General features: G+C 40.4%; 4 protein-coding genes and 1 pseudogene across 5 annotated transcripts; all 5 read right to left on the bottom strand.

Annotated features, from left to right (window-relative positions):
- Positions 1–841: 841 nt before the first annotated feature.
- Positions 842–4,327, bottom strand: LOC145912053 (uncharacterized). Its single transcript, XM_082999475.1, has one exon. It carries the CDS (start codon positions 4,325–4,327, stop codon positions 842–844), a length of 3,486 nt encoding a protein of 1,161 aa, XP_082855601.1.
- Positions 4,328–4,349: 22 nt separating this feature from the next.
- Positions 4,350–5,776, bottom strand: LOC145912052 (uncharacterized). Its single transcript, XM_082999474.1, has one exon. It carries the CDS (start codon positions 5,751–5,753, stop codon positions 4,350–4,352), a length of 1,404 nt encoding a protein of 467 aa, XP_082855600.1. The 5' UTR covers positions 5,754–5,776.
- Positions 5,777–8,402: 2,626 nt separating this feature from the next.
- Positions 8,403–10,491, bottom strand: LOC145912051 (uncharacterized). Its single transcript, XM_082999473.1, has 8 exons — positions 10,354–10,491; positions 10,160–10,288; positions 9,700–9,806; positions 9,476–9,638; positions 9,247–9,397; positions 8,890–8,971; positions 8,640–8,807; positions 8,403–8,571 (listed from the first exon to the last, which is right to left on the bottom strand). Exons 1-8 carry the CDS (start codon positions 10,489–10,491, stop codon positions 8,403–8,405), a joined length of 1,107 nt encoding a protein of 368 aa, XP_082855599.1.
- A 2,483-nt stretch (positions 10,492–12,974) lies between these two features.
- On the bottom strand, positions 12,975–15,211 carry LOC145912050 (uncharacterized; annotated as a pseudogene).
- Positions 15,212–16,797: 1,586 nt separating this feature from the next.
- On the bottom strand, positions 16,798–20,258 carry LOC145911836 (carbohydrate sulfotransferase 11-like). Of its 2 annotated transcripts, XM_082999276.1 has the most exons (7): positions 19,561–20,258; positions 19,080–19,237; positions 18,593–18,720; positions 18,058–18,264; positions 17,687–17,815; positions 17,411–17,487; positions 17,237–17,344 (listed from the first exon to the last, which is right to left on the bottom strand). In XM_082999276.1, coding segments are annotated over exons 1-7 (945 nt in total). In that variant the 5' UTR covers positions 19,805–20,258; the 3' UTR covers positions 17,237–17,342. The 2 variants fall into 2 exon arrangements, with proteins under 2 accessions (XP_082855401.1, XP_082855402.1); XM_082999275.1 differs by having other exon boundaries at positions 16,798–17,487.
- Positions 20,259–23,490: the final 3,232 nt, after the last annotated feature.

Here is a 23,490-nt window from a genome sequence, read left to right as displayed (position 1 = left end):
GGCCAAAATTCGGCCAAATCACGTTATAAGTTTGATGATTTCCTTTAGAAACGACTATATAGCCGGAAATAAATTCGTAAATTGTATGTTTAAAACACAGTTATCTATATGCTTATCAGTGGTTTCAAAACCGGTTATGTTGCTAAAACATTACGATTGCAGCATAATTCTTTGCCAACTCAGTCAAGATTAGTTTATGACGTAACAATTTTTCTGAGACAAATTTATGACAACACAATCGTCCACAAATCTATTGATAACCTGAAACCAGCAATGCCTTTTGTGGATTTATATAGTACCAAGTGAAATTCGGCCAAATTCGGCCAAATATCTGCCTTACGGCCAAACGATTTTTTCGCGGCCAGGCCGATTTTCAAACGGCCAAATTTCTGGAATTTGGCCGTGAAGACGGCCAAATGGCAACCCTGCTCAGTTTTACGAAGCATGGCAGAAGGAAAAAAGTTCTCTTGCATTATGATGTCACATACAAGGCAAAATTGATATTGTGTGGAAATTGAATTATATGTTTACTGTGTGACGCAGAGGTTGTGCATGAGTGATTTTCGATGTTACATTCTCCCCCTTAAATGTGTGGTTCACTGCTAACACATTTACAAATAAACAAAGAAAACATTGAAATCACGAAACAACGATGTAAAGAAAGCAACATGCGTGCCGCCGGCGAGCAAGCTCCAGCCTGGCATTTGCAATATTCCGCATTTATAAAGCGGCAAACAAGATCGACATAGCGTCCATGATCTATCTTCATCAGTGTTGGATCCTGTGCACCGCAATTCAGGGTCAGTTCGACGACTGCGTGGCCTGAATGCGTCGGATGCACTTATTCGTTTGTCGTGCTCGCCTCACAAAGCAAGCACAATTTTGCAATCGGCCGTTTATATGTGGAGCCAGATTGCGTTTTAACTTCGACCTGACGGACAACACCGTGACCGTCCGGGAACGCACGCAGAACCCGTCCCATCTCCCAACGACGTCGGGGTTGTGTCTCATCTACGATCATCACCACATCTCCGGTTTGAAAATTGCGTTGTCGGTCGGGCCACTTCTGACGCAAGGCAATTGTGGGCAAATATTCACGTGACCATCTTCTCCAAAATTCGTCGGCGAGGTATTGAATGTGTTTCCACCGCCTTCGACTGTAGCAATCTTTGGGATTGATAAGCCCGATTGGAATGCTGTCGCAAGCACGACCCAACAACAGATGATTGGGCGTAAGTGGCTCATCTTCTGTACAGGTGAAACTGATCGGCGTTAGCGGCCTCGAATTTAAAATGCCTTCCACTTCGATCATCAGGGTTTGCAGCATGTCCCCGCCAATCGTTGGGTTCCTTGTAAGCATTGTGTTTAAAATGCGACGAATCGATCTGATCATTCTCTCCCACGAACCTCCCATATGTGAAGCAGCAGGACAATTAAAGTTCCACTTAATTTCTTGTCGTTTGAAGTATGACTCTAGGCGGGATTGCCGGAGTCCTTGCAGTCCTTCACGTAGGACCCTTTCGGCACCTACAAAGTTGGTTCCATTATCGCTGTATATTTCTTTTGGTCGGCCTCTTCTTGCAATAAAGCGACGCAATGCGTTAATAAACGCGTCCGTAGACAAGTCGGGCGACACCTCAATGTGTACGGCTCGCATAGTCAAGCAGGTGAAAATGCACCCGTAGCTCTTTGTCTCACTTCTTCCTCGTTTCACCATGAATGGACCAAAGTAGTCGATGCCGACGTAAGTAAACGGCGGCTCGTCGGGCTTCAGTCGGGCAAATGGCAAGTCAGCCATTTGTTGTTGTCCACGTCGAACATTCCTTTTGCGACACAGCATACATTTGCTGAGTTCCTTCCTCACTGCGGCACCACCCTTTATGATCCAAAAGCGCTGACGCAGCGAAGTCCATGTGTGGCCAGTCCCGCAGTGGCCAACCTTGTGATGGTGGCGCAAGATAATAAGTGCTGTTAAGTGGTGATCATACGGCAGTATGATCGGGTGTTTCGCCTCGAAGGCAATCGGCGCCTTCTCCAACCTCCCCCCAATCCGCAGAACTTCATCACACAGCTGGGGGTTAAGCTTTGCCAACGAACTGGCATATTTCGACTTCTTCAGTTTCTTCTGCAACTCCCTTTCAGACTTTCCGACCTGTGACAAAATGTCAATCACGGGAGCGAAGCACTGACGTTGTACGTACTTGATTATTTCCAATTCCGCTTTCTTTAACTCATCCACTGTCAATTTGCCAGTGTTCGCTGAAACCTTTAAAAGCAGGAATGACTTGAATCGTAACAGCCACGCGACCGATGTCTTTAATTTATGAAGAGATGAATAGTGATTCATCAGTCGATCGGTTGACTCCAACTGTGTGGAAACGTTGACGACAATTCTTTTCCTCTCAGCTGGCTTGAACTCCTGTGGCAGCTGTGTTTTCATTTCTGGTGGGGTGGGCCATTGATCTTCTTTCTGCCAGAGAAACTTCGGACCTGTCAGCCATCGAGAGCTGATAAGCTTACGTACCGACAAACCACGCGAAGCATCGTCCGCGGGATTCTGCTGTGACCCAACATGTCTCCATTGTTCAGGGTTTGTCTGTCGATGAATTTTAGCCAACCTGTTTGCAACAAATGTACCAAAACGTTTACTTTGGTTGTATATGCTCTGCCGGACGGCGCACGAGTCCGTCCAAAAAACGGACGTACAGTTATCCAACTTCAATTGGCGTCGAAGCCACTTGTCGGCCTTCACCGCTAGAACAGCAGCGGCCAGTTCAAGCCTGGAAATGCTCTCGGTTTTAGGTGGTGTTACCTTTGCCTTGCCAAATAAAAACGAGCAATGTACCTTACCATTAACGTTTACCAACCGGAGGTATGATACGGTTCCGTATCCTTGAGTAGACGCATCCGAAAAGTGATGCATCTCGGACTTCGCCACTGAGCCGAACGTCGCCGGCTTGAAACAGCGGGGGAGTGTTAGCTTTTCGAGCTCCGGCAGCTGGGATAGCCAGCGTCTCCATTCCTCAACATCATTTTCTGGCAGCTCATCATCCCATCCCAATTTCTGTCGAATTATTTCCTGCTGCAACACCTTAGCAATCAAAGTAACGGGTGCCGCAAAACCCAACGGGTCATACAGCGTATTAACAGCAGATAAAATATTGCGACGTGTGAATTTCTTGCCTTGCATTGTATCAGCTATGCTGAACCCAAATTCATCATTCTTTACACTCCAGTAGACGCCAAGCACACGCTCTTTCACGGAGGCGTCCAAATTTACATCAGTTACCGATTTAGCCCTTTCTGTCTCGGGAATTTGATCCAAGACGTTTTGACTGTTAGACATCCACTTAGTGAGGCGGAATCCTCCCATTTTTAGCAAGTCGCATAGCTGCGCCACAATTCCAACAGCGTGTTCGACTGTATCGGTTGAAGTCAAACAGTCGTCAACATAAAAATCGTTGCGAACGATGTCCCCAACGTCTCTGTCAAATCTGCCACCAAATTTTTCGGCCGTCTCCCGCAAGCAAAATGTGGCACAGCTAGGCGACGACGTGGCGCCAAAAATGTGCACCAGCATTCGGTGAACCGTAGGAGTTTTAGATAAGTCTCCCCCCGGCCACCACAAAAATCTCAAGGCATCAATGTCCTGTTTTTGAACGCGGACCTGGTGGAACATTGCTTCCACGTCCGCCACTAAAGCGATACTGTTCATACGGAATCTCTCCAGAACGCCGATTAAACTGTTTACTAAGTCGGGCCCTTGCAGCAACGCGTCGTTAAGCGACAGTCCCTTATGCTGCGCTGCGCAATCAAAAACGATGCGTACCTTTTCAGGCTTTCGTGGATGCCGAACCGGGTGGTGCGGCAAGTACCAATGCACATTGCCAGGGAAACGTCCTTCTTCTTTGAGCTCCTCTGCGTAGCCCTTGTCGATGTAACATTGAATATTCTCTACGTACTTGTCTTTTAACACGAGGTCGCGCGACAAGCGTTTCTTCAGCGACCAAAGCCGTCGCTCAGCCATAGAACGGCTGTCCTGTGGCAGACTAACTTCACTTCGCCATGGAAGCGGCAAATAGAAATGTCCATCGGTATGTTTAACCGAGTCCTTCATCATGTTGAGCACTTTTCTATCCTCAACTGACGTTGGGAATGGAATGTCATCAGGCTCTTGCTGGAATTCCTCTCTCCATGATTCACATTTAAGGAAGTTAACTGAAATATTATCAACGGCAGGATAACAGATTGACGGGCCGACGAGAGACCACCCCAGCGGTGTTCTCGCAGCAAATGGTTGTTTGCGGCCTCCTGTTCTCATCTCCATTACTCTATGGGCATACGGAACGTCAGTGCCAAAGTAGTAGCACCTCACCATTACACAACTGAGGAAATTCCAATCCCTGAAGGTGTGGAAGACCATTCAGTTCCGTATTTCTCGGGGTTGGATTAGGCTCGACTGGAATAGAGTCAATAGACAAGGCATTGTCTACACTGATTTCTTCATCTTCGCTTAACGACAAAACGCGAAAATTTGCGCTGATTCCGCTGTAATTTTCGGGCCTTCTCCCGACGCTGGACATGGTAACTTGTCTCGGACTTCCGTCTATCGAAAGTAGATCTGCTAACCTTTTGTCGTAAAAACTTGTATCGGATCCCTGGTCGAGGAAAGCGTACGTCTTGACCTCTCGACCATTGGCTCGAATTTTCACCGGAATAACCGAAAAGTACGCTGAATGGCCATTCTTTATCACATTGCACCTGGCTGTAGAATTGTTAGTCTGGCTCCTGGGGGGTTCGCTGCGCGGAATTCTATTATAATTTTCCGACGCAGGCACGTATGTCCTCGAACGTACAGGATTTGGCATATCTTCGTGCAGCAATGTGTGGTGCGCGAGGGTGCAGCCCCGAACAGCACATGCACTTGGCCTTGTGCAAAACTTCGACGTGTGTCGATAACCAAAACAGTTATAGCACATAAATTTATCCCTTAGAAACTCTCTTCTTTGAACCTTGGATTTTTTACCAAACGCCTCACATCTTTCCAATACGTGATTACGTTTGCAGCATGGACAGCTCAAAATTGGGGTAGGCGACGAACTTGGATTTGTTGTCACAGTGGCGCAGGTAACATTTCTTCCACTGGGTTTACCAGCACGTTTCTTTTCTTCAATTTTCCGGGACACACACAACTGGCCAGGTAAAGTGTTCACTACGGCAGATTCTTCTTCGACAAATTCAACAAGATCTGCGAAATCTGCCTCCCTGCCAGTTTTTCTTACAATCTGCGCAACTCGGCGGCGCCAAAGCCTTTGCGACTCATATGGCAGCTTGTTCGCCAAAGCCACCAAACGATCTATAGTGTTTAAGTCAGCAAAATTTCCAAGTTGGCGGAGTACCAACAAGCATTTTTTCATAGTCTGTGCATAGGCGCGTATACCGGCTGCATCGTCAGGTTTCAAGTTAGGGCCATTAGTCAACTCCTCTACGAAAGCTCTAGCGACTATATAAGGCTTACCGAAGTTCTCGTAGAGAATGTTTCTTGCCTCTGGATAGCCTTCCTTTGTCTCCAGGACAGAACAGTGTTCAATCAGAGACCTCGCCTTTCCTTTGCATTGATTGACAAGCAATGTCAGGCGCATATCGTCACTTCGAGTCTTGCATTCGAGATTCGATTCAAAGTAACGTACAAACATCCAATAATCCGTAGGTTTTCCCGAGAACGTCATGTGGTCGGGCTTCGGCATACTCATGCCTTCTCCAACTGCCTTTACGATGCACGGTAATACAGCTGGGCTCTCTTTCATTTCCAAGTCCGATTGTGTATTTAATACAGGAGCACGTACAAGAGGACTAACGTTGTCACGTGATACTTCCCCATTTTGGATATGGGACGCACAATCTCTGGCAGCAGAAGGCGTCGTCGGAACTTCTACGACAGCCAGCACCGAGGAAGTCAATTCAAGTTCTGGGCCCTGACCATGGTTGGGCCCCTTGTCCGGCGATGTCAGATCATTGGGTTCTTCATTCAATATTCTTGCCCTTGCATCGGCAGCCTGGAAATCGTATTTTGCCTTTAACTTCCGCCTTTCTGCTTCTAAAGCAACCTTTTCCAAATCTGCCTTCTGTTGCACTTGAACTAGATCGTTTTCTTCCTCGACCTGTTTTAGACGAATCAATGCCAACTCTCGCTCCACCTTTGCCTCTAGACGACTTCTTTCTGTCGCAGATGAGCTCGCCACAGACGAACGTGAGCGGCTGGACCGTGAGGATCTGTGGCTTGAAGCCACAGTTAGTGCCCTATGCTGTGGGCGTAGCACAAGTTCGGGCAATGCATTTGGTAGTTCAAATGGCGTTAACTCCGCAATTCTGGTTTCGAACTCCTTCTTACATTGTTCGACGGACTTCAACTCGTCCTCGCATACAACGCGGTTGTCTGAGTCTTCGCAAGAGGCAATATACATTCCGTACATATTTTGCAATTGTGAGTAGCATTCGTTAATTTGGAACTTAGCTACTTGCAGTAGGGAGTGGTCCTTATTTAAAATGCCAGTCTCAGCCACTGCATACCAACTGTTGAGCTTGTCGACATGGCGGTGTATCTCGTCATGGGACAGTACGACTTGAGCGGCGAGAGGTCTCAACCGTGTAGGCTCCGGCGATTCAAGCGGAGATATAGTCTCATCCATTTCTTCACAGATCGTCAAAAAGTAGAACTTCTTGGAAACTTTGTTTCAGAAAGACTCCGAAAACTTTAATGTAACGGCAGAATTTGCGCGTCTGGCACCGCGCCGTCGTCACACCAAGAAGGAATGTCAATTTCCCAAAACGCGTGTATTTGCCACACGGGCACAGGCACTTGACAACACGTACGAGGTACACGTGCAAGAACACGAACACGAGCACGTACACGGATACGAGCAAGAACACGAACACGGTTTTCTGTGAAGAAAACGTACACTAAGATTCCAGTTAAGCAATGTTTTTTTTGAGTTTTGAGCCAGATCACACGAAACATCAACACACCAAGCCGATTAATATATCTTACAGCAACTTATTCAACCTTATTCAAATAGAATCAAGGCAACTCTAGCTTTAGTAAAATAAACTTGACATTAAATTCAGCACGCTACACGTGGTACCTAACAACTCAGTTTTACGAAGCATGGCAGAAGGAAAAAAGTTCTCTTGCATTATGATGTCACATACAAGGCAAAATTGATATTGTGTGGAAATTGAATTATATGTTTACTGTGTGACGCAGAGGTTGTGCATGAGTGATTTTCGATGTTACAGAACTTGTTACATAAAGCAATTTTGAAACCACGACACAACGACACATTAAACCTATTGGAATTAGTTTGGTTTGGAAATGCTTTGGCAGTAAATCCAATATTTTATGTCGTAATGTAGGTATAGCTAAAATTGCTGGCACGACATCAGACTTCAAAATTTTTTCTAAAATGGATAAGCAATGTGGAGCCAATAATATGAATGGTGGATAAGCTGCAGACAGATGGCCACTGTTTCGACCTTTCAGGTCTCATCAGTGCAGCTGGTGTGACTATAAGACGACTTTGCTGACCAAACGGCCAAGCAAAGACTTCCACTTTGTGGTGACTATACAATCACCGTCATCCGTTGGGCACCAAACTAGGTGCAACCTTACGGAGAAAACAAGGTGGAAACACTATGGCCAAGCAAAGCTCGACCAATTGTGCCGTCAGGCCCGAAACAGTGGCCATCTGTCTGCAGCTTATACACAGTTTCTAAAAATGTTGTTGTTGAAGAAATTTGAAAAAAAACTTTGAAAATGATGTTGATAAGCTGTAGGTGGACGAATGCCCCTTCAATCCAAGCTGTTATTTGTGTTTTACTGTTTTTTACTAAATGTGCAAATTAATTTACATCGAGAAATTACGATGAGAAAAAACTAAAACCCACTAAACGAAAAGGTAATCATAATTTTTTGAATGTTACGTTAAGTGGAAAATTTAAAATACTTATAACTTACGTCATGGCGTTATTTTTTATACAACCAGTAAGTTAGATAAAAGTTCACAACTGCATGAGTAACGTTGCAAAAATGATTCTTTTAGATAGGAACGAAGTTAGAAATCAATTTTGCGCTTTAGTAAAATCACACTCGATTTCTACCACCAACAAAAAGTCGATCTTCAATCAATAAAAACAATTCGTTTTCGCTAAAAATACTTTTCACGAAAACTCTGGTATGTGTTTTGCTGAACGCGACATATATCCTCGTTTCAAAAAAATGTTTATAAAGATATGACGAAAAGGACAGAAATTCAACAAAATAACGATATTGTAGGAGACCTCATAACGCGCATCAGAGAGTTACAGTTTAATAAAACAACATTTCATTGCGTATTTTGCTTCGTTCAGTCAATCAAGCCTTGTGTTTGATTGCAGCTTACAATCCAGTCCGTTATATCACGAGCCTTCTCATCTTCCCACAGAATATGGCGCGACATTTCACCAAATGTTGTGTTCAAGATCGCGAGTTCTTTCAGCGTGTGTTCTTGTGTGTGAACCATGTAATTTGTAAACCTGTGGATATAAAGACATGACTTTCTGGAAGTCACCGGAAAACTAGAAAATGTATTTGTTGTAAAAACCTGCTGAATACGTGCATGATGTAGTGATTATGCCAGTCGTACAATTCCCAATATATATGTCCCAGTTCCGGCCAACTGGGTCGACCAATCGGTCCTTGACTGACGAAAATTTTGTCGGGAAATATTTTCCACAAGGCCCAAGGCACGACGACGGAATTGGTACCCCACCTAAATTAAACATATGTGGTTTAAGTTGATTAGAACATTGAGCACCGATATTAGAGTGCATTGAACCAAGCACTAGACTTACTCCTTGTCTTTGAAGTATTTGTACTCATGATACCACCTCCGTAAAAACCAGGCGTCCCGGTTGGCGAAGATGACGGAATTCGCTGTAAAACAAACAGAAAACTATTTTAACTGTTGTTAATCTCAACCTAGTAAAAGACAAGAAACAATTCAGGGAAACTGTAGGTTGCATTGCCTTAACCATAGTCAACGATAGCGAAATGTTAGTAACTAACACAGAAAACAAAGAAGTGCTTAGTGCTAACACATGACAAGGCAGGATCAACCTACTACACAGGCCATTTCTATATAAAGGTAGCTGATCCAGCTTGGCTGCAATGCTAGTGAAAGTTTGCATTGAGTTGATATTTTTTCTTACCTAAAGCGTAACCACATTCCTCGGGTAGTAACATCGTGTGGTTTCTCAACGCGTCAAAATTGCGCAAAACAAAGCTGTCTGTGTCCAAGTATATACCACCAACTTCCAGTAGAATCTGCAGTCTTGCTACATCCGAACGATGCTCTATAACCTGGACGACAAATGTGTCAATTGCTTTTTCGCAACAACACGTGCATTTGTTTGGCCAAATTCGCAGCTTGTATACAACCTCTATGGGAATTCCCCAAACTTCTTTTGGCGGAGTCCTTTTGATCAATCGGATCTTGTCTCCTGCTCGTTTCTTCAGATGATCCCAGTACTCTCCCATTGGAGGGCAATCGCCGTGAATAAGGATTAGACGAGGATTCTGGTACTTGAGTGTTCCCAGCATCCTGATAAAGTTAAGTCGTCAGTATGTGTTCCGAATCTCTTGGGACAATTACAAGAGCCTACGTCATATAATGAACCACTCCCATCTGTCGGCATCCGAACCAAACGAAGTGGATGATATTGGGTATTTTGTAGGTGGAGTAGAACACCTCCTCTTTTACTTCGGGAATCTGATATCGGAAAAAAAGCTTTTCTTGATATTTTTACGACATCGCGCTTCATTGGGCTGGCGTTGTTAGGTTTACCACTGACATATTTGCACGCATTGTTAAGCTTACAATACAAAAAGTAAATATCATACGGTTTTCCATATGAATGAACGTATTGGTTTCTTTTGTTTGTTTTGATGCTATTTTCCATTACGATTAAGTATACTTTCAGAAGCTTCTGATTATATTGGTTGTGGTCAATGTATATACAAGGTAGGCAAATCATCTTTACTTAAATTTGGAAAACATTACAATAATATAAAATGTGCAACTAAACAAACTGTAAATGGGTACTGATGCTATTATAACTCAACCTGCAAAATGTCGTCGTCGTTAAGATTTAATCGGTCATGTCGCTCCTTTTCTAAATTCGCAGTAATTTCGTTTAAATCGATATCCTCTCTCCAATCATGTAAAGTAAATTTGGGATCTGCATAGGATTTCTGCAGTAAAACAAATCATTTTTGTGGTTGATTCATGCAAAAATAACAAAAAGCATTAACCTTGCCTTGAACGGGCTAATTGTGGGATGCGCCATGCGCTTTGCTACTGGATTTGCTTTTCTTCTGATGAAGTCAACAGCTTGCCATTGCTTGTATTCCTCCAACGACATCACTTTGTTACCAGGAACTTCAATTCGCCACATAGTTTTATTTGCAACAGTTTTATTACATTCCAACATCATGATGGCTTCCAACTGTGACGCAGTTACTGTTTTCGTCGGCGCCTCTTCCCCGAAAGCGCGAAACGTTGTTAAGAACGATTGAGATGCTGTTGGTTTAATTTTATGGAAATGTGTCTTTGGATGAGAAATGTACACAGTCATGTTGACAACAAATGTTGTGATCAGGAAAACGCCGAGGATTGCGAAAAAATTTCGTCTAAAAATACGAAAACAATTTAATATTATATACTTATTGTAGTATACATACTTAAAGTGTAGCGCGGCCTATACAAACGAAAAAGTTTTGCGATTATTTTATCATTTAACGACTGGGAGTTTAAAGCGTGCTGTTTCATTTCAGCACTAAACACATGTATTGAAGATGAATGCGCGACACTATTGATTGACATTTGAATGTATAATGTAACAATACTGCAAGAGAGCAATAGCATCCGGTCTATTCTACTTTGAAACAAAATCGTTTTGTTCTTATTAGTGTCAATTGATCTGCTTTGTTGCAACGAAATAAAATAAATCTTTTATCTAAATTGGTACCATGTACAATTTTGCTTACCTTATCATATTGCAACAGTTTTTTAATTTGAACGTCAAGTTGTTGGGTAAGATATTAACGTTCAGTTCAAGAGAAACTGATCTTCATCAAGAGATAAGTGCACAACTCTTAGCCGCACGTGGCAAACACTTCAAACAATATATGTTCATCGTACACAAAACTATCAACTTGGGCGGTTTCTACCTCTGTGCGCACTATATGATCTGGCGCAAAACACTTATATTATGAAATACGAACAATGAAAACTGTTCTAATTTTCTACGTGAATTTACCTCTGATTTTTGGTACTGCTACTGTCTAATGTATCGTAAACTGCTGACAGCAAACAATGGCGGTTATCTGGTTGATTCTGCGCGCTATGAGATTTGCAATTGCTTTTTTCGCAATCAAATTCTTGATTGCTCCCTAGCGCCATACAGCGTTTATATTAAAAAAACTATTCTTTTCGAGAAAGAAGTGTTTTTGAAAGAAACTAAAGTCGGACATTGACAACGCCCGATCCGTATACAGAGAAGTCAATCCTAACCAAAACCCTATAGGATTCCTGAATAGCCCAGTGCATTTTAAAAAAAATCTATGAACAAAGGTAAAGCTAATTAAGAAGTATAAGATGCAGAATGCATGGAAATATACATTTCGCCTTATGTTTTAACCGGTCAAAATCAATTACCATGGGTGTTTTTTTTCTTGAGTCATAATATGATCGCCAGATCACCAAAAGGGCAGAATTGCCTGAATAATATTTTTACAAGAGTTAAATGTGGCATATACGTGTGACGTAACACATCGTCCACCGTAGATAAGAAATGAGTTTCCAATCAATGCTAAAATCTTCTGAAACAATAAAAGATTTGACCTTACCTAGAGTTCAACATTTAACCTTTTGATACTGCGCATTTTCGCCTTTTATTTAACTTTCAGCTACTCCATGGCGCTGTAAAGCAAACATTCATAAATTTTGCTTGTTTCTATTTCTATGACGGAAAAGATGAATTTAAAGAGTTTGTTTTGTCAATACGATGCATATCTGGCCTAAATATTACGTAACCTGAAATTAGTTTTTTAGTTTCGGAGTTTGATGCAACCACTGAGTGTCATAAACTATTATTTGGGACAAACTTTTTGTGAAAGTAATGCACTTTGTAATGGCAATTGCTTATTATCTTTCAGTTTGCCATCACATTTCGTTCAGTGACAAAATCGATTCACTTTTAATATAGCCCAGTTGTATCTTATCCGGCGCGGCAGGGTTTAGATAATCATCTACTAAATCATTTGATCGCCATGTTAACCCGGTGCAGTGTAACACACCACTGACAAAATTGGAATGAAGGTAGAGTAATAAACAACGAAAAAACAAGTATTGTGCAGGAGGGTTCCAAAGCAGTATATGTGGTAAACACTACACAGCTGTCAGTTGAATTAATGTACATTTCCGTGACGTATCCGGATACTGTAAATGGGTACGGTTACCCGGGATTGTATGAAAAGCATCACTAGCCATCAAGTAGGTTTTTTTTAATTAGACAGGAAAAATTTTATTTGCATTATTGTCCACTAGACAGGGAAAATTTTATTTGCATTATTGTCCACTAGACAGGGAAAATTTTATTCGAATTATTGTCCACTGATGTCGCTTAACTAAAAAATAAACTAAACAATTGGAGACAGGTAAGCAAATGGAACATACCAGATTTTCTATGACAAAATTTATACAACAAAATATTGCAAACACAAGAAGATAGTACTTCAAATAGCTTGTATTGTTGTACATCAACGCTCAGGACGCCATGTGGTTCTTCACAAAGGTCGTTTTAATTCGTTTTAAAATCTTGTCATATTCAAAATAAATCTAAAATTGCATCAACCACATTTAAAACTTGTAGCAAGTTTAATTAACTAGACCATGAGTTTGGTTGCAGCTCACAATCCAGTCCTTTATATCGCGTGCCTTTTCATCTTCCCATAGCACATGTCGTGCCATCTGGCCGTATGTGGTGTTCAATATAGCCAGTTCTTTTAACGTGTGCTCCTCCGTGTGGTCCATTATGTTTAAAAACCTATATGTATATCAGAATTTCAAATAGGATGTTTTATGAAGAAACAAACAAAAAACGTTTTTTTCGAAACCTGCTATAAACGTGTACAATGTAGTGACCGTGCCAGTCGTACAAGTCCCAGTATATGAAATCTAACTCCTTCGAATTTGGACGACCTATCGGTCCTTTAACAACGTAAATTGTCTCAGGAAAATTCTTCCACAAGGCCCAGGGCACGATAATGGAATTGTAAGACCATCTAAATGCAACGTACGAGTTCAAGTTAACTCAAATTTTTGCCCACATATTATTTTGCAGTAGAACCAAGTACTAGACTTACTCCTTGTCTTAAAGTATTTGTACTCATGATACCACCTATGTAAAAACCAAGCGTCCCGGTTGGCGAAGATGACTGAATTCGCTGCAAAAAATGACAATCCAAAAGTATTGAGACCTAAAGTTGCCAAGGTAAAAATTTCTTTTTCATCGACGATTTAAAGAACCCAAACCATGCAAATTGTAAAACTTCTTGAAGTCCATATCACCAACTATCTCATATAAATCTTTTAATTTGAGCATATTCTTACCTAACCCGTGATTGTTCTCTTCGGGCATCAACATTGAGTGTTTTCTAAACGTGTCACAACTGCGCAAAACAATGCTGTCAGTGTCCTAATAAATACCACCAACTTCCATCAGGATCTGCAGTCTTGCTACATCCGAAAGATGTTCAACAACCTAAACAGCACAATATCTTGCTAATTTCTTAGAAGAAATATGTCTTTGAAAGTGAATGTTAAAGCTAATAACATGCCAGTTGGCATTGTGGTAATGCAAATGCTAATATTTTAAAAGGTATAACTGCATCATCAGTGAAAAACTGTCACTGATTGTACAGGCTGTGCCCAGCAGCGAGCAAGAAAGTAACGTACGGCAGGTCAGAACCAAGTACAACACAAACTAGACCCAACACGTGATATTTCAGACAAATCGCAGGTAATGACGTCACATCCATACAGATCAACTTGTGCCACGTGATAAGTATTTTGCCTTTAAATATGTCTTCATTTTCTTTCGAATACATGTTTTTTTGCCATTACTGAACAACCTTTACGGGAATTCCCCAAACTTGTTTAGGAGGAGTTCTTTTGATGAAACGTATCTTGTCGCCTGCTTGTTTCTTTAAATGTTCCCAATACTCTCCACTGGGAAGACAATCTCCGTGAATAAGGATTATACGAGGATTCTGGTACCTGAGTGCTCCCAGCATTTTATAAGGGTAAGGAGTTAAGCGAAGGAATTAGTACATTAGTCAAATCCTTACGCAATATAGTGAACCACTCGCATCCGATGACATCCGAACCAAACGAAGTGGACGATGTTGGGTATTTTGTAGGTGGAGTAGAATACCTCCTGTTTTACTTCTGGAATCTGAGATCGGAAATAAGAATAAGGACTACAGATCATACGTTAAAGTGTTAGTTAGCATCATTATTCATTTGTGGACTACTTTTGTAAGATAGTGACTGTCTCTATTATGGGTGTGTTACGAAGAAAAATTAATGTAACACCGAAAATACGGTCTTCAATACTGTGTTTTTTTGGTCTTACATTCAACGGCAACGCATGTAGTTTTGTACCTGTAAAATGTCGTCATCTTTAAGTTTTAAACGTTTCTGCTTTCGCTCTCTATGTCCGCAGCAACTTCATTTAAATCAATATCTTCCTTCCAATTATTGAGGACAGTTTTGGGTTTAAGGTCAGCTGTATTCTGTAATGCAATGATGCTTTTTTTCCTTTCCACGAGTTGGGCCGATTAAAATCAGTGACGCAAATTAAAAAACTCAAATACCCTGAACTCGTTAATAGTGGGAGGCACCGATCTTTTTACTCCAGGATTTGCTTTTCTTTTGATGTAGTCGTCAGCTTGCCATCGCTTGTATTCGTCCAGGGACAAAGTGGAATCGCTATCAGGTACTTCGATTCGCCAAAGAGTTTTGTTTTGAGCAAAGCGTTTATTGCATTGCTTTAACAAGATGACGCACAAATTTGCAGCTGTAATTGATTTTGGCTGCTGTCCAGCAGGCATGATGGCTTCGAAAACTTTCATTGGCGAATTTATATTTGTTTGAATATTTCCAAAACGCGTTTTTCCACCAATCATGAGCAGGGTCATGTTGGCAATGCAAATGACAATCAAAATTGTGCTGAGGATTGAGATGATGTTTCTTCTAAATGCAGAAACAACATTGGATGTTTATTTGGTAGTAATTGTGTTACTTTCGAATGTATTGGACTAATGATGGGCTGCACTGTTCTAACTGAGTAATTTTATTCACACGTTCACCCATGCACAAGCAAGGACTCAATTACGTGCAAAGTAGAATTTAACACGACACTGGCGACTGGGTCTTTCGGGCGATAATTTGATTGACATGTAAAAGCGTTTTGAAACAATACCACCCGGTTTCGATAATGTCCGGTCTGTTCTATTCAAACATATGCGTTTACTTTTATGTAAGCTAATTTATCTGCTTTGACACGATAATACGTGAGGATAAGTATGATGTTTCTGCAAATCGATTTTTTGAGTAACCAGGAATCATTTTGCTTACCTTATCATTTTATGACACATGTTGATTTGAACATCAAGATGTTGGCATGTCATTTCTTCCAATGTAAAATCGTACCCCGCTTTAGAACCAAATTAAGCTAAACCTTATTCATTTACCTATGATCAGACAAAATCTCGTAACAATGTTATAGGAACATCAACTTTAAGTAAATATCCAGCTGCAGTGTAAACTCTGAACTTTCGTAGTTTGGGCATCAATATCTATTACTTTGTCACTTGGAAATAGTCCAAAAATTTTCCACTATTTTTAAACTAAAACAAAATTAAGAATTACACGAGGTGCAAACAACTCTTCGAATAAAATAGACCAAAACCTAGTTTGCAGTCAGCATAGCTTACAGGTGCAGTACGTTGCATTGCGAGTCTTCCCATCAAGTTAACAAAAATGACGCGCCTGATTTCTGGACAGATGGTTTTAACTATAATCTTAATATTTTACTGCAGACAGATGGCCACTGTTTCGACCTAAAAGGTCTCATCAGTGCAGCTGGTGTGACTATAAGACGAACTTTGCAGACCAAACGGCCAAGCAAAGACTTCCACTTTGTGGTGACTATACAGTCACCGTCATCCGTTGGGCACCAAACTAGGTGCAACCTTACGGAGCAAACAAGGTGGAAACACTACGGCCAAGCAAGCTTAACCAATAGTGCCGTCAGGCCCCGTGTCACAATTTCATATTATTGGCTCCACATTGCTTAATATTTTACACTAGGCGTAAAGAAAATAATATCATCAATTTCACCAATCCCACTGTATGGCGCTATGGAGTAACTAAAAATAGAAAATGGTGTCAAAATGATTTTGTGTCCGACCCATATACCTAGAAGAAAACATGATTGGGATTCGTGGCCAAGATATCCTGGGTTCTAATTCCGGTGTGGAAAAAATTAGATTTGCTTTGGGGAATACATCTCATGGTACCACATATTGCTCAGTCAAATACTTTTCAGGATCAAAAATATATGGTTGTCACTATTACTACCATCGACATCAGGCTGCAAACCGAAGCTTACAATTTTTTGTGTATATGTAAGATGCATCTTTATTTAATCATATATTATGTATATATCACCTGTAAAATTAGTTTTTAATTACATTTACCTAAATTTAAAACTACTTTTTAGCATTTATCTTAACACAGCAATGAGTTTAATATTTGGGTTGGGAAGTAAAGAAACGGATGAATCACACCTAGGGGGTCTCTACCACCGCAGTTAGACAACGCATCATGTAACACTTTTACGTTGGCCTTATCCAGTATGCACAATTTATCAAGGTATTTTGTGCAAAAAGGGAATATGTTCCTACTATATTTATGTTGAACAACGGAGTACTGCATTATATTGCAGGGTCACATTAATAGGCCATTGATACGACATGAAGCGTCTGTCATGGACACAAACTGTATGCAAAATTATGTGTAGCTGTATACAGCAAAGTCCTGTTTGTAAAACCGCCTCAGACGCTCTTTAGTTTCAGCATCCAACATGTTTAAATATTCGGTGGTTCTGTTGTTGTTGATCAACGACTTTCGTGGTTTCATTCGAATCTGCTTCTCCGCTGGATCCTCCCTCTGCAAATACTCTAAAATCCGATCCGAATCTTTATTTAGATCCTCGAAATTGATGATATAATCGTAGTTGACCGCACAAGGGTTGCAGATGGATGTTTGAGGGCGCCAGTGCATGTCGACGTACCTGAGGTTTCCGGGAGTGTTTGCCACAAACCTGCGAGTGTATAAGGTTTATCACAACATACAAATAAAATATGGTGGCATTAAATTGGACTTGAAGCAGTTTGCAAATGAACATGATTTGGTGTTCAGGGCGAAACGATTTTTTTACTGCGAAAGGTTTCATTGGGGCATTCATCATCTAAATTATTTGGTGGAACAAAACTCTCCACGTTTTTGATCAGAAAACGTACTTGGCAAACTGAGGAAAAGAAATTTCGCCACTTTTGATAATTTCGATGTACTTGAGAACATCTGACTTTTCTCCTTTGGAGAGTTTTTTGAACTTCGGTTCGCTTTCCACATCAAAACGACTGATGTTGCTGCAAATAAACGATGCTTGAGGTGTTTTAATCACATATGCATGAAGGTCAAATATATAGCATAAAAACGTTCATAAAATTTTGTAGTAAATATTCAACGAAAAAAATAAAGTGGATTTTGAGACGATCAGGATAAACCAAACAGTTGTCAAAGTGATTATCGTGTTATGTTGTTAGAATGTGATTTTTTTTTACACATATGGACTTTAAAGTTAATTGGTTCACCACATTCGCCATCTTACGTTTCTTTGTTCACGACGATCCCATGCATGTATGAAGATGCCTGCGCAAGGGCGATCGGTCTCCCGAACCTCATTTTGTAAACGTTTTCCGGATTTCTTGGTGTCAGCTTGCTGCTGTACGCTGATACCAAGCGAGAAAACGGATGACGCATGACCACAAATGTGGTGTAGGTCTGTAGACGCTTCAATGCTTCAGTTCGATTCAACCTTCGAAACAAAATTATTTCTTCATGAAAACAATGAAAATATTGTTCCTCACGATCAACCCAACCAGCAACACTTCGTTTGCGTGACACAAGTGAAAACCTCAATACCAATTACTATTACTGTCAAGCGCTTGACACAGGAAAAATCATTTGACACAAGGTTCATGAAAACAACTTATAGACACAATGCATCTTGGCCTACAGAGCTTAAATTAAAGGTCAAGTGACATTTTAAATTAATTCACCGATGACAGTTCCATTACTCGCTAATATCATTTACAACGACCAATGATTAGTGTATTTTAAGCTTATAAAGAAACGACGATCACCTTCCAAGCACAGGCATGTTTCCTCTGTTGAGGACGATGTCACCTATATTAAACCCCTTTAATTTCACTTGGGAATCAACTTTTCCTAACAAATACCAGATAATGTATCTCCATGTTGTGGACGCGCCCTGGTAAAACATCAATGCATTTAACCAAGGATCGACATCTTTGATAGGAATTCGTTGTTATGACAATGTTTTGTTAATGGTATAGTTAAATATAAACAATCAGGGTACTTAAGGGCACGTAAGCAAAGCTTCTGCGGAAAAAAACGGCACAAAATTGACAAAACAGAGCAGAATTGAACTGGAGACTATTCTCACATCCATTCATATACTGTAGCTTTGCACATTTCAATAGAGCCTGAGCAACTCTATGGGAATAGAATCAAAACATTAAAAGTAATGGCCCCTTCCTTGCTACGTTGCGTTAAACATATAAGCTTGCCCCAAAAATTTGATAACACCCTATTTTATATCATATTAACCTTGGCGACATCGCACATCACAAAGCGATACTTGTCATCATATATCATTTGGGAAAATTCAACTTCATCGTCCATCACGTGGCGACATCGCTTCCTTATGCCTGTATGTCTGCTCAGGTAGGGTTCTTCCAATGATAATACGTGCGTGGACTTGTTTGCTAAAAAAATTCGCTTTTATTTTATTTTTGTTTTCCTTGTGTTTTTTGATAAACTGCATGTTCGGCAGTGTTTGATGTTGGATGCGAATAATCTCAAACGTTTTATGTGCTGGGCTTTATATATAAGGTATTTTTTGACCTAAACAATTTAATTTATGTCATCTTAAGTCCTTTTGCCCAACTAGGGAAAGGTTGAATTACAATTACAAGTCAAAATATTATTACACTTTACAAATAATCTCATATCGATGTAGCTTGACGAATTTTGTAGTCACCCATTAGTAACGATAATAATAAGCGCAAAAAACTATTTTTAATCTTACCTAACCTCTGAAGCTCCTGTGAAGTCAATTTATAACGGACCATACGAAATACTTGATTTGACGGGACGTCAGTCGTCTTTAAAGCCGCTCTACGTGACGCAGTTGATTTAGCCAGGTTTGATTTTGGTTTCAAACTCGGACTTATAGATTTAATCCAAACGACATTTGCAACCAAGACCATACAAACTAAGGCGACGACAACTTTTAACAAAATCACTCTTCGTCGCAAATGCGACCAAAGCATGTTTGCCTACGCTGGTAAAATAATTTTTTTTGACGAGCAGTTTTTATGAACAAAACATGGACTGGATGGGAAGGTTTGTTGCATATCTGTACTAACATATGGAAGAATCGTCACGTTTTCAGCGGAAATGTGGTATAAGGTCGACAGTTAAACGCGTGGACCTTACAGAATTACAAACGAAGCCATTTTCCCATCCCATGTGCTATACTTGTTAGCCAGGCCAATAACGTTTGTTTTGTGCGGAAATCCCTGGTAATTTTACATTGATGGAATCAGTAAATATAACGAAGCAACAGGCTTCGGATCAACGTCAGCAGAATTTTTTTATGAAAATCGATTTCGCTTATTCAAGTCAGTAAACAATGCCTAACCGAGGGCTAGATCCCTCTACAGCTATTAAGCAAGTCCTCTATGAAATCAGGTGATGATTTCCTGGGAATCTGGCAGCGTTTCAGTTGTTAGAAAGATTTAAAACAACCTGAATTACATAGTTCTCAACAAGAGAAACATGTCTGCTGGGCTGGGATCGTCGTTTTTAGATCCCCTAAAAATACACTAATCATTGTTTGTTGTAAATGCTTGTACGAAGTGGAAATGACATCAGGGGTTTAATTTATCAATGCCACTTCTGTGTTGAAAAAGAAATAATTTTGTTTAAGGTTGAACCGCACTGAAGCATTGAAGCGTCTACAGACCAACAATACATTTGTGGTCATGGGTCATCCCTTTTCTCGCTTGGTATCAGCGTACAGCAGCAAGCTGACACCAAGAAATCCAGAGAATTTTTATAAAATAAGGTTTGGCAGACCTTGCCATTGCACAGGCATCTTCATACATACATGGGATCGTCGTGACCAAAAACGTATGATGGCGATAATGACCCAAGCAACTTCGATGCCCATATAAAAAGTATTATATGAAACAACATAACATGATGATCACTCGAACAACTTAAAATGAAACATTATATCCCGATATTCTTGAAATCCAACTAGAAATTGTACTATGCGATTAATAATCTCATGAAGCTATTTGACTTTAATGTGATAGTGATTAAAATACCTCAACCATTGTCTGCTGTCAGAAATATCAGCTCTCAAAAGTGTCAAAAATATCAAAAGTGGCGAAACTTCTTTCCCCCAGTTTGTCAAGCACATTTTATGGTTAAAAACTTGAAGAGTTTTTGTTCCACCCAATGATTTTTATATGACGATTGCCTTAAGAAACGTTAGTACAACAACGAAAAAAATGCAACAAAATATGAGTTTCAAACCAAACACAAGCCGTGCTCTGTTGTAAATTACCTCAGGTCAGGTAAACACAACAAACATAAAACAAAGCAAATTATAGCTGACAAATTCAGCAAACAGAGGCTTGCTGAGAATTGCTGTATTAGCTTGATACTGATGTGCCTTCTGGTATACAAACTTAGTCTCAAAAGCTCAACCCTTTCAGTACACTTTACTGCTTTAATTTTCATCAAATTATTAAATGTGCTGTACCAGTCTTATGTCAATCACCCTGTGTGATTTACACCTGATGAAGCGAGGGTTACTCGCGAAAGCTCTTGTACGTTATTTTTTTCAAAGAGTGCAAAAGCAGGCTAATTCAGTTTAGTTTTCATGTGAAGCGAATATAACGTTAACACCCGCAATCTTCAAAAATCATATTACGTTAACTATAACCTCACAGCTATGTAACCAGATATTTGTACAATTAACATGAAGTGTCAGGCGCTAGTGGCCCGGGGCGAAATAGCTTAGCCTTCCCGTATGTAAAAAAAAACGTATGATGTACGAGGACATATTTGTTTGGGACAAGTCTCGAAAGCTGCTAAAGAGTTCATGCTGCAAATAGTGCTGTTGGGCTGATGTTCTAGTGTCTACAGGTGTTGCAAACTTAATCGTTTACACTCAATGCTCTTCGTGTTTGTCAACTGATGACATCATCAATCTGTGTTTTTTTTTTGATCTGCCGTCAATTTTGAAAGGACGTTTGCCACCACATTTATTTGTTTACTTTACGAGACTTCGGAAAAACAAAGTAACAAGCGCACAACCAATCTTGTCTATACCTGTTTCATTACTCAGCATATACCGACTATCTTGATGAATGAGACTGCAGCGTACCAATGAGATTCTCCAGTCGCTGCTTTGCTAAAGCTAAAGTCTGCTTGCGTGTTCTTGCTGAAGACTATACTTGATTTGAAACTCCGTGGCAGACTGGTTTATTAATTGAAAGGCACGATTGAAAGGCACGAATTGCAGCGAATTTAACTATTAAAAGAACGTGCGAACGTTTACAGCGCGATGGCAAGAATAACAACAGGGCCGAGAGAGGTCGAGCGACTAAGACAGTAGACAAGACTAGACTAGCTTGTCGAAGGATTACGAAATGGGCGTTTTGTAACAAAGTGTCAGAAAAAATGTGTTGTCCAGCAGGATGCCAGAAAGCCTGTGGGAGCTCCGGCAGGAAAGCTTAACACCGTCTGCAGTCTTCGGTCCGTATGTGTTCCAAATGTGTAAAGAATTAAGTAGGGAAACATGCGTGTTGCTACACACGTCCCTTCCTTGTGAAGATTGATAGTTTCTATCCGAAATCCAATATCGTATTGAACTTTGGCTGTTGCGAATTGGGTTGCATTGAATTCGGTGACTTGTGGTGTTTATCGGCCGCATTATCGTCTTGGTTTTGCTGTCACGGTGATTCTTTTTTTCTGTGTACAAAAGAAAACCGGCAGTAAAATGCTCAAACAATTTAAAATATCAAGCTTTTATGGAAATTGCGTGCTGCATGACAAATAAAAAGGTTTGTAGTAGTAAAAAATATGTTTTGGGATTAGACAGCAACAAAGACCATAAAACGTTAAAAGTGGTAATTTAGTTTAAGATAAATTCATTTCACAAAAAAATATGGGCCAAAACTTAAAATCATACGTGAGTTAGGTTAATCAGCAGTTTCATGCTTCAACCAGCCATAACAACCCTAGCTAAAATAGTGCAAGGATTTCTCCTAAAGGGACGTCAGTCGTGCTTGACTAAATGCCATTGGCATAGAAGTCATGTCGTCAAGACCAGGGAAGGTCTAAGGTATTCCGACTTAATGACTGGAAATTGTATCTGTGTGACCTTGCTACACGAAAGACGTCAGTTCCCTTAACTGCTCCGCGCCTCTGCTGTGCATATGGAGGACTTTCTAAGCAGACAAAATGTTTAGGCTAGGGTCCACAATTCACCATTAAGTAACGTCAAACACATATGCCAAAAATAAAACTAACGATTTAGTTACATGAGTTACTTCAACTAAAGAACCCCTTTATTGAAACAAAAAGAATATAACACACACATACATACATACTGACATAACCATATAGGATAGGCGTTTTACTTGCATATAGTATACTTAGCATAGTATAGTTTCACAGACAAAACATGCTTTAAGAGCAGTTTGGCTTTAAACGTAGTGACTTATTAATATTGCGTTAAAACTTACATGTTAAAATTACAATACCGGGTTATAATTGATGCTTAGTCATTGCGTCCACATCTTTTCTCGCGTCCGTCATGGTAATGGAGAACCATCATCTACCATTCGCCACGAAATTCACACCTAAACAAGTAAAATTTCGTGAGAATTACAAAGTACAATGCAATAGAATATTACCAAAAATAAACGGAACAAACCAA

Source organism: Ascidia mentula, chromosome 8, assembly GCF_947561715.1.
Source record: "Ascidia mentula chromosome 8, kaAscMent1.1, whole genome shotgun sequence".
Lineage (NCBI taxonomy): Eukaryota > Metazoa > Chordata > Ascidiacea > Phlebobranchia > Ascidiidae > Ascidia > Ascidia mentula.
The sequence above is the reverse complement of the archived record's forward strand: the minus strand, read 5'-3'. Positions and strand labels throughout refer to the sequence as shown.

Coding starts and splice junctions, on each gene's coding strand:
- LOC145912053 (XM_082999475.1), bottom strand. CDS start 4,327: ATGGAGATGAGAACAGGAGGCCGCAAACAACCATTTGCTGCGAGAACA.
- LOC145912052 (XM_082999474.1), bottom strand. CDS start 5,753: ATGAGTATGCCGAAGCCCGACCACATGACGTTCTCGGGAAAACCTACG.
- LOC145912051 (XM_082999473.1), bottom strand. CDS start 10,491: ATGTGGCGAATTGAAGTTCCTGGTAACAAAGTGATGTCGTTGGAGGAA. Junction 8,972..9,246: donor GGAATGTGGTTACGCTTTAG/GTAAGAAAAAAT, acceptor TTTGTTTTACAG/CGAATTCCGTCATCTTCGCC. Junction 8,572..8,639: donor ATCATGCACGTATTCAGCAG/GTTTTTACAACA, acceptor TTATATCCACAG/GTTTACAAATTACATGGTTC.
- LOC145911836 (XM_082999275.1), bottom strand. CDS start 19,804: ATGCTTTGGTCGCATTTGCGACGAAGAGTGATTTTGTTAAAAGTTGTC. Junction 19,238..19,560: donor ACAGGAGCTTCAGAGGTTAG/GTAAGATTAAAA, acceptor GAATTTTTTTAG/CAAACAAGTCCACGCACGTA. Junction 18,265..18,592: donor AACATGCCTGTGCTTGGAAG/GTGATCGTCGTT, acceptor TTTGTTTCGAAG/GTTGAATCGAACTGAAGCAT.